Raw genomic sequence first — 19,971 nt, forward strand, 5'->3', positions numbered from 1 at the left:
CTTTATGTTTTAAATCATTGGTAGATTACTTATAATACCTAATACATGCTATGTACATAATTGGCCTTGTGCAACAAACTCAAATTTTACTCTTTTGAGCTCTCTGCAGTCTTTTTTTCCCAAATATTTTGAATCAAATTTGGCTGCACCCATGGATATGGAACTTGCCAATATGGAGTGCCAACTCTAATCATGCTACTGCTACTATTGGTGATTCTGATGCTACCAGCCACATTCACTTAAAGCAAACCTAGGAGAGTTGTCTTCATTTTGCGGATAGGAAAAATATGACATTCAGAGGCAGAAGTTAAGCTCAAAACCAAATAGGAAGTAAGTGGTGGAGCCAGGATTCATTCCAGGCATCTGACCACAGAGTTGATTCTCTGCACTGCTATTGACTGAGATATTTAATTAGAGAAGCAGGAGTGGGCATAGAAGAATATTACAGATAGATATAGAGACTAAGGAAAAGGGAGACATCTAGGGTGAATAAAGGTATCTGACTTGGCTCATCCAGTGGATGGTGAAACCATTATCAAAATAGGAAGAACGAGTTATGGTGGAGGACAAGGGTTGAGTGTTGGCGATGATTGTGAAAAGTTCTTTAGAATATTGCTGCTCAAAAAAGATACATGGTGGATAGAGATTTGGGAATCATTAAAATGTGGATAGTAGTTAAAGTCCTGAATATATTAATATGGTGGTGTAAGATTTTTAGAATGAATTCCTTTTTCTGTTCTATTTGTTTTCCATAACACTGAAACCCTTCTAACACGCTATATAATTTGCTTATGTGTTAGTCTTGTTTTTATTTGAGAACTCTATACATGATGTATACTTCAAGAGAGCAGGGATTTTCATCTGCTTTGTTCACTGCAGTCACAGTTATCTGGAAGAGTTTTGGCCTATAGTAGGTACTCAATTAATTTTTTTGAGTGAACGAAGCGAACTGAGATAAGGAATGACTGCTGCAGACCACCACCAATTGAAGGATGATTAGAAGTTCAGCTTATGGGGAAAAAATAAGAAGGCATAATCAGAGACTCCATAGGCTAGAATTTGTTGAGAATGGTGTCATGGGAGCAAAAGGAGGAAAGAGTTTTTTTGGTATATTTGGGGGGAGGGAGTGTTGATATTTTTGTATTTTTTCTAACTTTATTGAAATACAAGAGATGTATAACATTGTGTAAGTTTAGGCTGTACAGTGTGATGATTTGATACATATAGATGTTGCAAAATGCTTACCACAATAAGATTAGTTAATATAATTTATAAGCTCACATAATTACCTTTTTCGTATATGTGGTGAGAACATTTAAGATGGGAATAAAGAGTTTTAGGGAAAAAGTGAAGTGGTCAATAAGGTCAAATGCTGCTGACAGTTTAGGCAGGGTAAGACTGCCTAGTATTAGGTATTCACACACCTGAAAGTATGTGGTAAATTAGGGAATCAGGATATATATAATCTCACAAGCAACAGTTTCGTCTTTTTATTTAGAATTAATGAAAGCTGGAATTCATGGGTTGATTGTGAGTTAAATGTAAGTGATAACTCTGAAGAAATTTTTCTGCGAAATGGTTAGTAGTTCAGGATACTTTTGCATAATATCAGACTTCACCTTTTCGTAGACTCATATCTTTTAGAGGTGTTGGCAAGGAGGAAAGGCAAATGATGAGTGCTGGAAGGAAATGGCAACCCACTCCAGTATTCTTGCCTGGGAAATCCTGTGGATAGAGGAGCCTGGTGGGCTATAGTCCATGGGGTCACAAAAGAGTCAGACATGATATAGCAACTAAACAACTTCTTCTAAGCAACTAAACAACTTCTGTATTTGGGAATTTGACTTTGCTTCTTCCACTGCCATGAAAGTAAAGTGTAAAGTGAAAGTCGCTCAGTCACGTCCAGCTCTTTGCGACCCCATGGATAATAGCCTACCAGGCTCTTCTGTCTATGGAATTCTCCAGGCAAGAACACTGGATTGGATAGCATTTCCCTTCTTCATGGGATCTTCCCAATCCAGGGATTGAACCCAGGTCTCCCGCATTGTAGGTAGATTCTGTATCATCTGAGCCACCAGGGAAGCCCAATATAAATTTCGAAAGGTCCCAAAGTCAAATATAAATATAATAGGATTTTATCTGTAACTGTGCCAGGTAAAATGTTTACACTGTTTGTTTTCCTGACAAGTAGCCCAGGAAAGTTTTCCTGACTTTTATTAGAGATTGTTAACAGATGTGTATTTAGGTTATATTTTTATTCCTTTCAAAGAAAAAATATCTTCTAGGTAGCAGCTAGAGCACAAGACAGCACTCCACACGTCCTCTTGTTTCAATGTATCCTACAAACTACACCGGAAGTTAGACACATTAATCAACGCTAGAAAAGCCAAAAGAGCAGTGTTCTCCATGACTGCTGTTGTGAATCCCTGCCAGAACTCATCATGAAATAGTATAAAAGACCAAGGGGCTAATAAGAAAGAGATAAGTTTCAGTTCTGCTTCTGGCCCTGGGTAATATTGAACCTTAACCTCTGTTTTTCTTTTTAGAATAAGGATGTAAGATCTGGAGAATTTGAAGTTCTCTTTTAAGCACTAATATTCTGTAAATCATTGACCTTGTTCACCAAAGTGATATGAGAAATATATTCATTTTATTTCCCTTTACATAATTTGAAAGAACAAAATACTAACAAAATTTGTTAGTGATTTGTAAAATCATGATTTAACTCTCTATCTCTTCTCTGATTAAATTTAGTTCATATTAAATTCTAGACCCAAACTGATCTGTTTTTGTGCTTTCTTTATATAAGGTAAGAATGTATCTTGTCTTTTTTATTTTTATTTTGAAGAATTTAGAGCTTAAGTACTTAATTATAAAAGTTCCATAGAAATTATATTGACTTGTCATCGTAGATTAATTTGGAGGGTTTGAAATGGTCACTGCAATCAAATATTGCCAAGCATTGGACTTTAAACTTGGTTTATTCCTCTGATATATATAATGCTCTGGTTGAAAAATAAATTCTGTTAGTTGAGTATGGTTATTTTGATGCTAAGCAGCTGGCTTAATTTTTAAAATTTGACTTTTGACATTATACCTGTTTTACATTTTAGGGGAACTTTCATGCACAGCAATATGATGACTTTATTGCAATTTTTACTTTATGTCACTTGAAGGAGAAGAAAGGAAAAGAAAAGATAGGAAAAAATCTTTAATTTAGTTCCGTACTGAACTAGATGCTTTGCATGTATTGACTCATTGAGTTCTCACAGAACAGGTACCATTATCACCATTTTACATATGGAACATGAAGTAACTTGCCTAAAGTTATTCACTAGTGTGAAAATTATCATTTGAATCTGTGTTTGTTGTAATACAAAAGCCCTCCTTGTTTCACATTCATCTTGTTCCTTTGTTATACTACATTTCCTTTTGAATGTGGACTGATTATTCAGAATTTTGAAGAAGTAATTCTTTGGAATGCAGCATATATAAACATATATTTGTACTTGGGTGTTTCTCTTCAGATGCTAAACAAGAATACCACTTTTCTGTTTCTGGCCTTGACACTTCAAATTGCTATGTAGAATTTTATTTCTAGAAAGTTTATTTCTCATTCTACTTTGAAGACATCAATGAGATATATTTTAATATCTCTGAAAGCCTTCTGAATCTTTAAGGCAAAAGCATTAGAATGCTAGGGGAAATGTTTGCAAATCATAAAACCCACAATTTCAGTGAAGCTTCTATTTAAATAATATTTAAAATGTTTGAAATAAACAACACTTATTTTAAAAAACCAGCTCCTAACATTTTTTAAATAAAATCTAAGGCTAAAAAAATCCTTTTCTGTTCTTCTTATTTTAAATATTGATGAATGAAACAACAGACTTTCTCAGAGGAAAAGCCTCAGATAGGAATCACAGTTGGTTAGTATCTTTATTGTTTATTTTCAATTCATGGTTTACTCGTCTATTTTTAACCTACATCCTGCTATTTTTCACACCTCATCTTTCTTGCAGTTTTATATGGCTTTGCCAAAATGAATCTATACTTTGAGATTTACAGATCAATTAATGTTCCATGTTGTGCCATAACCTTCAAAAAATGTTCAAAAGTATTACTTATAGAAAAAGTTTATTTTACTATTTATAGTGAAAGTTTATTCTTTTCTCTCATTTTTAGCATTAATACCTGTTTTTAATTGTTTCTACATTTTAGGACCATTCTTTTTTGAAGGGATCAATGAGAGATCTTTAATCATTGAAAACCTTTTAACTGTTTAAGGCATAAAGGTTGGGATGCTAAGAAAAGAAATGTATTCTTTGAAATCTTTTCCTTTATCTAAGAAAGTGGTTGAACTAATTGTTCTTTCATGATAAGGAATTATAGGACAAAAATTGTTTCTATACCAGGGAAAAATTATAGAGGCAGAGAAACCTACCCCAGACACTACCAGATGCTTGTTGTTTGGTCTTATTTCCTCTTGTTTGCGCACTGCTCCCACTTGGCACCTCTTGTTGCAGAAATGAGCAGTGATGTTAGCAAGGCTGCTATTCACAGACCGCCCCTCAGGCTCAGCAGTGTCAACCTGAGAAATACTAAGGCCTTTCAGATCTCCTGATTAACTCATAGCGTTTCTTATTAGCTTCTAATTTGTTTAGGATTTCTGAACCATTAATAATCTTTCCATAAATGCTTTTGTTTGAAACGAATGTACAACAAATAAGTTTTTTATAGTATCAGTAACTTTTTTGTTAGAAAGAAGTATAAGCATTATGTTATCCATAAGATTTGAGAATAGTTGCATATTTTAAGATCTAAGTAGGATAGTTCCTGTAATGGCCATTTATTAATGAGCCAAGGATTTTATCTTTTTAAAAAAACTTTTAACTTTTGGCATCGAAAAGTTTTCATGCCATGAATTTAATTTCCTTTAAGTCAGCCACGTATTTTTTCCTAAGTAGCCTGAGCTCTAACTTGGGGTTTCTTGAGACTGAGAAACAAATTCCTCTCTTAATTTTGTTTTCAAACTGATCGTGTTCAGCTATTCTGTAATGATACATTTCTTTATCTTGTTAAGTCATGATTGAGTGTTCATCGTTGGTAACTCACGAAAATTGGAACCTGTCAGCCTTCTTTTATTTATGTATGTGTATAGCCAAGATCATAATACCAAATATTAATATCTGCTAGCTAAGAATGGTTGTCAGTATGGTTATATGTGATTTACCTTTAAAATGAAAACTTTAGGGGGATTCACTACAACATAAAATTTATGTTTTCCTTGCTATATGTTTAGATACTTTTTCCATTTTTTTTGAACACTTAATCTTGAGTGAGAAACGGGTCCTACTTGAAATATGAATATTCAGGAAAGTGGAAAACACGCCTTAGAATTCAGTTTGCTACAGACATTCAGTTATAAAATAGATTTTTCTTTTAGTACATTTTAAAGATCAAATGTGTATTTTTTTTAAAGAATTTATAGGGAAAATCATGCTGTACTTCATCACTTCTGAATGAAGTTTTAGATTTTATTAACAGTCTTTGACCTTTGCAAAACTAGGAACCCAAGCTCTTTCTAATCATGCCAGAAGCACTTTGAATTCTTAATTAAAATGCCAATTTTTATGCTTCAGTGCAGCAAAAATGGTCCTGGGATAGTTTTTAAAAATGATGTTTTCCTAGAAGTACTTATATCTTATATCATTAAAAAATAGTTTTATTGAGGCCTAATTTACATTCTATAAAATTTATCCCCTTTAAAAAGTTTAATGAGTTTTAATAAATTTAGTTATAGCTATGCAATGATTTCTACAATCACACATTTTAGAAAATTTCCATCAGTATAGATTTGTTTAAAACTGGATCCTTCTTACAGTTAAAGAGGTTAATTTTTTTAACAGAGAACACAGATTAATTAATTGCATACATTTTCCTCTAATTAACATTATTTGAATTCTTAATGACTCCTTATGTTTTAGTAAATTTTGTTGGAAAAGTATACTGTTTTGAAATAGTAATAAGCAGTAGTGGAACACAGCACAAAATAGACTGTGGTGTATAGAATCATTTAGAAAACAATATGTTAAAACTACTGGGAAAAGAGGGCTTCCCCTGTGGCTCAGCTGGTAAAGAATCCGCCTGCGATGTGGGAGACCTCGATCTCTGGGTTGGGAAGAACCCCTGGAGAAGGGAAAGGCTACCCACTCCAGTATTCTGGCCTGGAGAATTCCATGGACTGTATAGTCCATGAAGTCACAAAGAGTCGGACATGACTTCACTTTCACAGGGAAAAGAAAGGGTCGTTAAATAAATGGAATTGGGGCACTTGATTAAGCCTTTCTAAAATAAATTATGATGGAGCACTACCTGTTCACTAAAGTAATTTTAGGTATATTATTTATTTAAGTGAGAAGCATTGGTTCATAAGGAAACTGGAAAAAATATAGACAAACTGATTTCTAGATGTATACTTATTGTTTTAAAATATGCAATAAAATGCAAAGAAATGCACTGTTTGACTATATAATATTGAAAAATATGATTAAGATAGATGACAAACTGGAAAAATACTTGTAGCAAACAGTTACGAAAAGTATAGGGTTAATGTGTACTATATGAATATTACATTTATATTAAAAAATAAAACATCAAAGTACAATAGATGAGCCTATAGTAAACAATTAAAAAAAAGAAGAAACAGGGATTTCCTTGACAGTCCAGTGGTTAAGACTTTGCCTTCCAATGCAGGGGGTGTGGGTTCTATCCATGGTCAGAGAGCTAAGATTCCCACATGTCTTGGGGCCAAAAAATCAAAACATAAAACAGAAGATATATTGTAACAAATTGAGACATTAAAAATAGTCCACATTAAAAAGAAAAGGAAGAAACAAACTGCTAAGTTGTATAATATCAGGCAACAATTTCAAAGTACCTGAAGCAAAAACTGTCAGAACTAAAAGAAGAAATAGATAAATCCACAGTTACAATTGGATACTTCATCTCCTCTCTCAAAACAGAACATAACGATTAGAAGAGCTGAACACCACCAGGTAACGAGATATAATTGACATTTTTAGAGCATTTCATCCAACAAATGTATGATACAAATTCTTTTCAAGTGTCCATGGAACATTCAGGGAGGTACACCACATCTGTGTCATAAAACAAACTTCAATACATTTAAAATAATTTAAATCAGAATGTCTTCTTTAACCATAATGCAGTCAAATTAGAAATCAAACAATGCACTTCTAAGTAATCTATGGATAAAAGGAGGAAATCTCAAGGGAAATAAAAAGAAATACATTGAACAGAATGAAAATTAGGATGTCACAATTTTTGTCAGTTCAGTTCAGTCACTCAGTTGTGTCCAACTCTTTGCAACCCCATGGACTGCAGAACACCAGGCCTCCCTGTTCATCACCAACTCCCAGAGTTTACTCAAATTCATGTCCATTGAGTCGGTGATGCCATCCAACCGTCTCATCCTCCGTCGTCCCCTTCTCCTCCCTCCTTCAATCTTTCCCAGCATCAGGGTCTTTTCCAGTGAGTCACTTCTTCGCATCAGTTGGCCAAAGTATTGGAGTTTCAGCTTCAGCCTCAGTCCTTCCAGTGAATATTCAGGACTGATTTCCTTTAGGGTGGATTGGTTAGATCTCCTCGCAGTCCAAGGGACTCTCAAGAGTCTTCTCCAACACCACAGGTCCAAAGCATCAATTCTTCGGTGTTCAGCTTTCTTTATAGTCCAAATCTCACATCCATATATGACTACTGGAAAAACCACAGCTTTGACTAAACAGACCTTTGTTGGTAAAGTAATGTCTCTGCTTTTTAATATGCTGTCTAGGTTGGTCATACCTTTTCTTCCAAGGAGCAAGCATCTTTTAATTTCATGGCTGCAATCACTATCTGCAGTGATTTTGGAGCCCCCCAAAATAAAGTCTGTCACTGTTTCCACTGTTTCCCCATCTATTTGCCATGAAGTGATGGGACCAGATGCCATGAACTTAGTTTTCTGAATGTTGAGTTTTAAGCCCACCTTTTCACTCTCCTCTTTCACTTTCATCAAGAGGCTCTTTGGTTCTTCCTCACTTTCTGCCATAGGGGTGGTGTCATCTGCATATCTGAGGTTATTATTTCTCCCGGCAATCTTGATTCCAGCTTGTAGCATTTCTCATGATATGCTCTGCATATAAAGTTAAATAAGCAGGGTGACAATATAATATACATTTTATAATACAATTATAATAATACAATTTTTATATATGACAATAGAATAATGCAGTATTTATGGGACACAGCTAAAGCAGTTCTGAAAATGAAATTTGTAAAAACTGCTTATATGAGAAAAAAAGATCTCAAATCGCTATCTAAGCTCTCTTCTCAAGAAAATAGAAAAATCAACAAGCATGGGCATAAGGTTTCAGTCAAGCAAGATGAAAAAGTTCTGGATACCTGGTGTAGAGCATTGTACCTGTAGTTAACAATACTGTCTGTAGCTGATCTTGTTTGTGCCGCCGGTTGTCTTGCTGTTCACACTGTTTGTAGTGTTCACTGAACTTCGGGTAGATTAGGTATACACTAAGAGACTAGCCCTAGGAACTGCAGATGCGTTTCTTCTCTCCTGGCTGGCCTGACAGCCATAACACAGCCTCTGTCCTGCCTCACACAGTAGCCATAGCAACAGCCATAAGATAACCGTAATGTAGCCACAGAGTAGCCACAAGATAACTTCATGTAACATAATCATGGTGTCACTCCTTGTATAGCCCCAATGCTGCAGTCACCAGGACTTTCATGGTGAAGCTCATACAGGCGTACTCTACAAGGTAGCCTGGCGACCAAGTGAGTACTTGTGACATGTGTGTGCAATGCTATAAGTGATCTCAGCTGTTACATAACTGGGCATAGCCATTGTTTACAGAACATGGAGCAATGGGGTGAGAGAGACTGACTGGCACCATCTTCTTAATTTCCCCACACTGTGTTTTACAGTTAAATTTTTAAGAGGTTAGATCTCATGTTAAGTATGCTTTAAAGAATTAAAATAGAAAATAAGCCCAAAGCAGCAGAAGGGAGCAAATAAAAATGATCACAGAACTAAATGAATGAAAATGGAAACACAGTATGTTGAGAAGTCAATCAAAATTAAAAGGATAACAAAGAAATACTACAAATAACTCTTTATAAATACATTTGACAGCTTCGATGATATGAATCAATTCCTTCAAAAACACAAACTACCTAAACCAGTTGGAATATTATCAGGGAAATTAGATAGCTCTTAAATATAGATAATAAATACATAGGGAAAATACATATAACTTTGGGAAAATACCAATTAAATCTGTGATATACCCCTCTATAGCTATTAGAATGGCCAAAATAGGTAAGTGAAAAATATGCTTTTTAAAACTATAACTAATAAAGAACCTCTCATATGGACCCCTATGACAATGAGAGGTGCTTGAGTTCTAGAGTTTTTCTGTAAGAGAGACATTCAGATTGTAACCAGGAAGCAGTTTTATATAAATTGCCTTAAGAGTTATCTGAAGCACTGAAGTTCTAGGTATCTGACTAGATTTTTACCCCTGTATCTTTTCTTTTTGTGATCTTGTTTTCTTTAAACTGGGCTTCCCATATAATCTCTGGTCCCATAAAAACCCATTTGGCATTCATAGACAAGAGGATAAAGAATAATGTAAGTAAAAGTCACTCAGTTGTGTCCGACTCTTTGCAACCCCATGGACTATAAAGTCCATGGAATTCTCCAGGCCAGAATACTGGAGTGGGTAGCTTTTCCCTTCTCCAGAGGATCTTCCCAACCCAAGGATTGAACCCAGGCCTCCCACATTGCAGGCAGATTATTTACCAGCTGAGCCACTGTGAATTCATTTGGTGGCAAAACCCTTGCTTGGGAAGACTGCTGCTGTCTGTAACATTCTTGAAAATATAAACCTTGTACAAATATGTATTATTTGTATGCCAAATTGTTTGAAAAAGGATGTGAAGTGACATAAGGCATTAGTTTAGTACAAGTGAAAAGCTACTTAAACTCACAGCAGTTGGTATATTAGTGTTTAACTCTGGGGTGTGGAATCTGGGAGTCAGCCTTCCTCTGTTTGAATTACTAGCTCCACCACTTACTAGTTTTCACTTAAGCTTGCTGTATCTCAAGTGTCTCATATGTAAAGTGAGACAATAAAATGAAACAATGTGAAATGAGTCAATGATAGTGTCTTGGAAAAGGAAATGGCAACCCACTCCAGTATTCTTGCCTGGGAAATCCCATGAACAGAGGAGCCCAGTGGGCTACAGTCCATGGGGTCCCAAAGAGTCGAACATGACTTAGTGACTAAGCAAACAACAATAATAGTGCCTATAAGAGTTGTGAAAATTATTTGGTACATGTAAAGTGGTTAGAAGAGTAACTGGCATATAGTAAGTCCTCAGTAAGTGATAGCTGTCATGAGACCAAGCTCTAGATTGTGACTATTTGTAGAAGATACTGGACTCAACAATGTTAGCTTCATTTGAAAATAACCCAAAATGTCTTTGCTTAAGTATGCCATTTTTTATTTTATTTTAGATGTAGTGAAGACTTTGTGAGTACCAGAGAACTTTTAAGTATTAAGAACTAAAAAAAAAAGAGAGAGTAGTTGGAAAACAAGCATTGTTTCTTGTATTTAATTCTCTTCTAAGCATTTCTCTTAAATTTTTTTCCTTAAGTATGTTCTGAATATTTTTATCACTATGTAAACTTAAGAACAATTCCTTTCACATTATTCAAAACCTTATTTTATGCTGTTGTATTTGGGGACCTTTTGAAAGCTGTTCTGATTAATCACAATTTTCCTTTTCCCTTTATAGATCACCATTTGCTGCTGTCACAGACTATTCAGTTACAAGGAATAATGTCATACAGCTCTGCTTGGAATTAACAACAATCGTGCAACAGGTATTAGCTGGCAGAATTTCCTTCTGTTAATTTATTAGCTATCATATTATTTTTTTAATATAAATTTATTTTAATTGGAGGCTAATCACTTTACAATATTGTAGTGGTTTTGCTTATTTAGCAAACGTTTATAAAATATTGGTTTGGGATTTTTCTCTGAATATTGAAAGACAAATGGTTCAGTAGAAATCAAATACATAATTCATTGGAAAACTGTGCATATAATAGCCCAGTAAACAAGGGTTTTATTTATCAGTAGACTTAAAGGTAACCTGAACCTCTAGAGACAGTATTATATCAATAATAAGTAAGTCTGTTAGTCTCACACTTTTAGTGGGGATGAATAAACTATATTGGCTTTCACAAAATTAAATTGCCCCATTTGAATAGCAATCTGAGACTTTTGCTCTAAGATCCCATTAGTTCCTTACTAATACAGTTAGCTACAGTTTTATTTATATAGGTATACATAATAAATATACATAATAGCCTTTAATCATACTTAACCATTTAAGTGATCTATTTACATGACCCAGTTTTTTTACTTTGAATATTATTTAAACCAGGGACCTCCAAATCAAATGTGTCCAGGAGTGCAGCAGCTTATACAAATGTCCTGTCATAAGATATGAAGAAATGGTAGAGGAAGGAATTGACTAGTACATACCCTGCAAAAATTTGTTTAAATCTAGCAAAACATATCTGAGAGGTGTAAGGCCAGCAAGCACCACTCTATAGAAGTCTGATGTCAACACAGTGCTGCTGCTGCTTTATCATTATTTGTTAACCTATCCAGTGATGCAGAAATAGGTAAAGCAGAGGATAAAATGTGATGATACAGAAGATTATTGAGGAAATTAATGATTTAACTTATCCTTCTACTCCCTGTCTTTATTACCAAGGATAATTAAGAATTTCCTCTATTGCCTATATTTTCTTAAATAAGAAATTTTATCAGTACAAATTTTAATGTTTCAAGTATACTTTCTGTTGTACTATATAGATTTTATTAGCACCATTTCTCTGAAACTGCAGGTCTATAGAAAAGAGAGTTAAGTTTGTGACTTTTAATTGTGGAATATAAGAGACATTCATCATTCTGTCATAGCAGTAAGAAAGTAAGTAACTCATTGCTGTTAGTCACAGACATTGATGAAGATGATAAATATTTTATGAGCTTTGAAATACTCTTGTCTCAGTACGTGTCTTCATATTTGATATCGGTAAATTTTATTTCTGAATGTCAAAGATTTCTGGATAATAGGGAGGAGAGTGGCATTTGAGGGTGAGGGTTAGCAAATGTTTTCTGTGAAAGGCCAAATAGTGTTTAAGGTTTTGGAGGCTTTATGATATAGGCTATATAGTGTTTGATCCAACTGCTCAATTCTGCTGTTACTCTGCAAAAGCAGTCACAGACAGTGTGTTTGGGAAATGAATGGGCATAGCTGTGCGCCAATAAAACTTGTGTTAGGAAAACATGCAGCGGGTTGAATTCAATGCTGGGCCGCAGTTTGCTGACTTCTCTTCTAGAGCTATGCTAGTCCAGTGTGTCCAGTGTGCTTCGTGGACCAGTAGCATTATCATCACAAAGAAACTTGTTAGAAATCCAGATTCTTGGCACACACTCCCAAATTTACTGTGGGGAATGCCCAGGAATCTGAGTGTTTAGTAGTTTTCCAGGTGATTCTGGTTCTCATACAGTGTTCTAGGGCATAGGAATGAAAAAGCAGTAATATAATCTATGGGTAATTTTCCCTGTAGTTCTGTATTATCGGTGACATTGCTTCAAAAAAATGTTTTCTAAAGCGACTTTTAAAAGCCATTAAACTTGACCAGAGACTTGAGATGTGGATAGCAGAATATTAGTTTCTTCTCTTTTACTATGAAAAAAAATTTTCTCTGCTTTAAGGGTAACTACTGTACAGTATTTGTATGATAATCATTCCTAGTATATTGGATATGTGTTCAGGAGTAATTTATATGCAAATAACCCTTGTTTTGCATTTTGTGTATATAATTATATATATATAGTAATTTGCAAATGATTATTGTCTGCTACATGACAAGATCTGTGATAATCATATGTATTTCTTAATGTTTTCATTTATGCGTGAGACCCAAGACAATTCAAATACTGTGGAATTAAATGGGAGAAATAAGAGTTTATTTTTTTTAACTTTTATACATGAGAAACTCATTGTCAGTTCTTTGAGAATGCAGTCCATCTAATGTCATCTTCTAAAATAATGTAATTTCCATGCATAATTATGACAGAAAGTGGATGTTTTTTAATTTCTTTTATCTCCTTTAAACATCTGAATCTAGATAGCCAGTTTAAGGTTAACTTTTGAGTAACTGGCCCACTGTTGCCTTGTAAACAGAGTGCAATTCTTCTAAATGGCAACTTTGAAAAGTTTTCTTGAAAATATTGAAGGAGGATCAGGTGTATTCATTTTCACTGATTTCATTCATACCTACTTTTTTCCTATATCAAAATAATTCTATGTTATTATATTTAAACAAACTCATCTTTTAAAAAGTTACGTTTCTTTTAACATTACCTATAAAGTAAAAAATGGACAGTTTTCTATGTTTAGAATTCACAGGTTCTAGAACATAATTTTGTCACGATAACCTTCAGATGTTATATTCAGAATGGCTGAAATGATTTTCAGTGACTTAAAATTTCCTGTAGAGGCATGTGCAGGGGTGGAAGTGCAGTTTGTGTAGAATATGACTAACCCACCTCTTCTGCTATTTTAAGAACCTACCATCTAAGTAACAAGTGATGCAGTTTTCATTTCCAGAATGTATGAACACCTGCTATAGATATCCACTTCATAGAAAACATATGCCATTCTGATATTGCCCTCAGAGGCTTGTTCATGCTCAGAACAGGACCTTTTACCAGCTACACTACTTGGCTCAACGTTCTCTTTAGGAAGCTTACTTCAAAGCATAATGGGTTTGAGTTTTGCTATTTACGGATCAGGAAACATCAGGTAGAATAGAGAGAGATGTTTTTACAGCTTGATCTTTAAGTACATTTTGTCTTGAACAAGTGTAGAATTACTGAAATTATCCCCAAATAATTGAAATACTCCAGATATACTGAGGACATAGAAGGACTTGTTGTACCCTCCACCCGCTGTACACTCTGTTTTGAAGAGGATGCCTTGACCTTCTTAGGACATTTTGCCCTGATATAACCCATTTATTTTTTTTTAACGTTTGGTAGCTCATAACATTTGTCACTGTTACTTCTATCTCACCCTCATTTCCCGGTCACATGTCGTGTTCCACACATAACTTTTAAGATGTTTCCAAACAGAAAGTTCTCTGTACATGAATGTTCTTGGTTCTTGCCTTGTCTACCCCATCCCAGTATGTGCCTGACTTGATGTCATAATTCATCTACTTAAACTCTTTTCTGTTGTACCTTAAAGGAAATATTAGATGTAAATTTTTCTTAATAAAGAACATCTTTGTGTCATTCTGATTTAATCTACTTACAAGTATAGAATGGATCACTTTCAGACTACTCATCCTAAAGCCCTGCTCTGATTCTGTCGCTTTCAGCAATTTTCCCCTAATCGCCAAACTGATTACAAATTCCTCTCTTTGGAATTCAAAGGACTCCGAGTATGGGTCTAACATAATTTTGATTTTATTCTCTAATTCTCCTTTGTATCTTAATTGTACTCTAGTTCATGTGGATGAGTTATTGTTGGTAAAATAGATCTTGTAGTTTCATCTTTTTATGTTTTGAGGCTGCCTCAGAACATTCCCCATATATCCTTTTATCTCTGCCTGCCAAAATCATATCCCATCCTTTAAGGCTTCTAGGGAGTACCACCTCACTCGTGAAGTTTTTACCATTTCTCATAATTGTTTATATTCCCCCTACTTTGACCATTTATATTTAATATAATTACTGATGTGGTTGGGATTAAATTAAATATACCACCCTGCTGTTTGTCTTCTTTGTCTCCAGTCTGGTCTTTGTTCTTTTTTCTGCATTGATTATCTTATATGATTACGTTTTGTCCTTTTCGTTAACTTCTCAGATCTAATTCTTTGTTGTGTGGGCAAAGATAGAAATCTCTTACTTTACATGTGTTTTATATCTTGTCAGTTATATTCTGCTGTGAATCATACTTATCTTTCTTCCATTAGATTGTTATCTCCTTGAAGACAGGAACAATGTGTGCTTATTACTTGTTAAAATAGATTGACCTGAGCCCCAGTTATCTTATATGGTTTAGCACATGCTCATTTATACTCTTCCAGAAAAGTCTGGAATTAAATGCTTGAATTGTTACTCATTTTTATTTCACCTCCTGTGTAAAAGCTGCAGTTCTCTCTCTGCTACTCATATTAAGAACCCCAGAGATATCCAGAGACACCCATCACTTTGCATCTCAGTTTATTCATTAATTAAAATAAAATTACTGATCCTCATAACCATTTCCCAATGCTAGAATGAAAGTGAACAAAACTTCAGAAACACCATGTGCTTTTATATAATGCTAGCAAAACATATTTTTAGAGGAAACTTAATTATAGGCATGAAATGAATGTTTATAAATCATCTCTTAAATAATCGACTCTTCTTCTACTGTTACGTGATGTCTTTGAGTTAGAAAAATATGAAAAGAATGCTATGTACGTTGACGAAATACTGCTTAAGTTTGATGGAAGAGCACAGCATAGATGAATACTTATTATATTTTGAAATAAATTATGTAGTTTACAAACAGTCAGTGTCCATCTAATGGTCTCATTCAGCCATTAAATACACAGTAATCATTGCATTCACTTGGACTTCGATGCACTATCTAAAGACTGAATTAAACTTAAGCTGCCAGTAAAAGAGGCCAATTTGAATAAGCAAAGTGTAGATTAAAAAAAAATATCTAGGGCATGCATTTATTACTAGGCTTTCAAGAAATCTCATCTGAACAGTTATGATGATAGTTATGCTTTGAAATATGCTGTACTTCAAATTATTTTTCACTCAACTTTAATTATTTTTATTCCCTTTGCAGCAAGATGAGATGATCAATATCTAAAAATAAACTGTCACAAATAGATTTTTTTTCCCTTCTTAACACAAAGGGGTGTTACTGTGAAGTAAGTGGAAAGTGCCTTTTGATATTAGCTACTTATATTTTAAGTAATGCAAACAATAGAGGAGAAAGATACATTTCTTTTAACAAGTTCTGTTTGGAAGAATTTATTTAATCTTACTGTATCTGTTTTTCTTATTTCCAGTTGTGATGGGTTTTAGACCGTTATAGCTGAAGTCTTTAAAAGAGATTCTTCCCCCAGCACCTCTTTCCCACATAAGATTGATTATAATAACACATTTGAGAAAAAAGGGAAACTGGTTTTAAAATCTTAAATGGAAAGAATTCTCACAAAGAACTGAAGCTGCAGATATTTAGAGCACTGTCAGCACCTGAAACAGAAAAGTGAGACAGGTACCCACGCACTTCTCAGCATTGAAATACTTGCCATGATGCCTACTCTGATGGGTATCAGCTTAACCTAAAATTATTCCATCTAAAATTTTTTCCAGTTCAAACACAAAAAAATGATTAAATTGTCATATAGTTAAGAAATGGTCATAAAAGTATGAGTTTGGAAGGTTCAGCTTTGGTGGAACTTAGAATACTTGGGGCAAGGGACAGAGGGTGGGAATGATGAGTCCTGGAAGACTTGAGGCTTAGCCCCATTGTTTCATGCATATGCATATGCATAAGTATTTTGAAAACAGTCTTTTACTATTGTGCCATAATTTTTTAAAAATTTTATGCATAGTTATTAGGTCTTCTGTCCTTTAAAAATGTTTATAAGATAATAATACTTGTTAGTTTAAAAAATACAGAAAACCTTAAAGAATAGTTACTGTCATGTCAATTTAAGCACCAGAAACAACTGTGCCACTGCTATGGTCTTTCCTATAATAAGTGTCTTTAATTAAGTTGTTATTCTGACTTTCTGCCAGTTTGTTTGATATTTTCCCCCATATTTACTGTCTAATGTATTTTCTTTTTTTTTTCAAATCTTCATTCAAAAAAATGGAAAAGTCATCTTCAGAGGTCAACGTTAATATTTTTTTTTGATGGACATCTTCCTCTAAATTATGTGTGTGTACTCTCTAATCAATTTTGTTACCTTTACATTGTTTTAAATAAAAATCAGTCAAAGTAAACTATTTGTGAGTTATTCTTAAGTATACATTTTTAAATAAAAATACATATTGAGTATATAACTTTCTGAAAAGAATGCCTGCTTGAATTTAATCTAGCCTGTTTTATCTTAATCCAGTTGTTATTTACTCTAAGTAAATTCCCAGGAGAAAATAAGAGCTTTTTAAGGGCTTAATTGAATTGGTATTTAAATTGTTTAAATTGTTAGGGCATGTATTTATAAATACTAAAAAAGACTTAAAAGATTATAGAATTTTGTAAAAATAGCCTTAGAAGTGATTTTTAATGTTTTATTAAGGACTTATACAAAAAAAAATTTAGCCTGTAAGTTTATTGACAAAAATAGCTATCCTATTCAATGTCATTATATTTTATCCATATGAGTATTACCTCCTTTACCTTCCTAGTTGACCTTTTATATTATTTACTCTTTTATTTTATGGCAAAATAGTATAGTGGGCTTTGACATAAAGTAGATATGAATTCATCATGGCTCTGCTTTTTACAAACAGTATGAACTTTAGCAAATTACTTCATATCATAATTTTGTCTTCATCTATAAAGTGGGTCACTTTGTTGGATTATTAAGGTGAATTTCTGTGAATATTGGAAATTGATCTAGTTCATGATCTGACATTTTACTGGGAGCTTAATAAACGGCAATTTTAGTTATCTTGTATAGCAAAAGATCTTTGGAAACCCTCAAGTCAGTTTGTTGTTTCACACAAAATTTAAAGGAGTGTTTCTCTGCTTACTTTTGGTATTGAGTGGCAATGAAGAAAGACCTGGTTCTAAAATGAGTGATTTTTTTTAAAAAAGGATTTTGGTTTAATTTCAGATGTTTTTTAGAATTTAAGGTGATTGATAACTATGCTTCATATTCTGAATGATATTTTGAAATGTCCATGTTCAACTGGAATATAGAAATTAATTTTGATTGTGAATTTGTCACCCCTGTCCATATATTTGAGTAACCTTGAGTTGAAAATGGAAAATTCAAAACAAGTAAAGGTAAAAGGCTAGTGTATAATAGTAAGTTATACAGAGTTTGTGTTCTAAAAGGGATATTAAGATTCAAGTAGTAGTGAGATACATGTATATGGGCTAGGGAGGCTACATATTTTATGGTTCATGTAGTAAGTATTAAACCATTTGAAAGCTCAGCCAAGATAGTCTATCATTCATCTCAAACATGGCTTTCAATATTATTTTTGCTGTATTCTCAGGGTTAGTGTTTAAGCCTTCCTGAAACAGACATTGTAGGTGACCTTAAAAATGGACTTGGGCTCTTGGGATTTGAAACTGGGACATTTCAGACCAAAAACCAGGACAAACTTTACATGTAATTTTTAAACAATATGAATTGCATTACTTAGCATACCTGTTGAAGGCAATATGAAAGATGATTCTTTTTTTATTTTATATTTAAGCAGTATGTTTTAGTTCAATACTCCTTTAAGTTTTCTTCAGTTGTTTTAGCTGACGATGAGAAGCAAAACCATTATCTTTTTAAACTTTTCTTTATGATCCTAGTATGTAATGAATCAGATAGTATATATACAACTATTAAGCATAGTACCCAGATAGCTTGAGGAATGTTTTTTCTGAAGACAAATATGAGACCAAAAATTTATAGAATTTGAAAAGCTGAGATTATGTTGTGTGTATGTACCTGTATCCCTTTAAGGCCTGGAATATAGCATTGTAATCAGAATAGATATAAATACACAGAGAAAAAAAGAAATCCTCATTCTTGATGTTTAAAAAAAAGTGATTATTGATAGCTGCTAAATTTCTGAAGGCTCAGAACGAAAAGTAAATAAGTGATGAAATTATTACATACTAATAAGACTTTAGGAAAGCACTATTTAGAATATTAGACATAATAATTTATTATTCTTCCAGCTTTCTGACACTTTTTTTGTGAAAAAAACTTTAAAACATATAAAATGAAATAGGTTATTTTTATAGGTTTGTTCTTTTACAAACCTAGACTGTGTTGCATATTATCTGAGCATCTTACCAAGATGCTTTTAAAGATGTAGATATTCAATAGTATCATCATTAATAATAACAGAAGAACTGGATGTGTGGTGCCATTAGTATACTAATCAAATTCTTTTAGGTAATAAATGACAGGATGCTATTTTTCAGACATCTGTTTTCTCACTATTATATTTTAAAATGTATGCTATGTATATATACATATATACACAAATGAATTCATGTCATATATATGTTGTGAGGCATAAAAATAAATCAAATACTCTTAAATTGGCCATTTACTAGCTAGAACATTACCAATATTGTCTTAGTTATAATTGTGCTCTTTCTTCTCATTACCCTGCCTCTTCTAAGGGTGTTTATTATTTCATGTTTTTTTCTGTAAAGTAATTTCGTACATTTTCTAAACATTTCATTTAGTTAAGCTTGACTTTACGCTTTGTACAAATAGTATCACTTTGCATATTGCTTTCTTATTTGATAGTGTATAGTGAACTAACTCATGTTTTGTTTAGCCACTGTAGTTCATTCACTTTCAATACATATAATACTTAATTATATGTATATACTTCAGTGTTTATTCATTCTCCTGACCATGAATATTTGGACTATGTATGTAGGAGGGTAATTGCTGGATTATACAGTATACACATGCTCATCTTTAGAAATGTACCACATCCTTTTCTCAAAGTTTTATTGCTTATTTATGTAATATACTTTCATTGCCTTCCTATTTTCTGAATTACTACATTTTGTCATACTGTCTTATTATACAGTTCACCTTTC

General features: G+C 33.4%; 1 protein-coding gene across 8 annotated transcripts in view; it reads left to right on the forward strand.

Moving 5' to 3' along the window:
• CNKSR2 (connector enhancer of kinase suppressor of Ras 2) overlaps nt 1-19,971 on the forward strand; it is a 269,368-nt gene that overhangs the window by 68,622 nt on the left and 180,775 nt on the right. For all 8 annotated transcript variants that reach the window (XM_043458302.1, XM_043458304.1, XM_043458307.1 and 5 more), the window contains exon 4: nt 10,879-10,966. In XM_043458302.1, coding sequence (XP_043314237.1) covers nt 10,879-10,966 — 88 coding nt within the window. The remainder of the gene's footprint in view (nt 1-10,878; nt 10,967-19,971) is intronic.

Source organism: Cervus canadensis, chromosome X, assembly GCF_019320065.1.
Source record: "Cervus canadensis isolate Bull #8, Minnesota chromosome X, ASM1932006v1, whole genome shotgun sequence".
NCBI classification, from domain to species: Eukaryota; Metazoa; Chordata; class Mammalia; order Artiodactyla; family Cervidae; genus Cervus; species Cervus canadensis.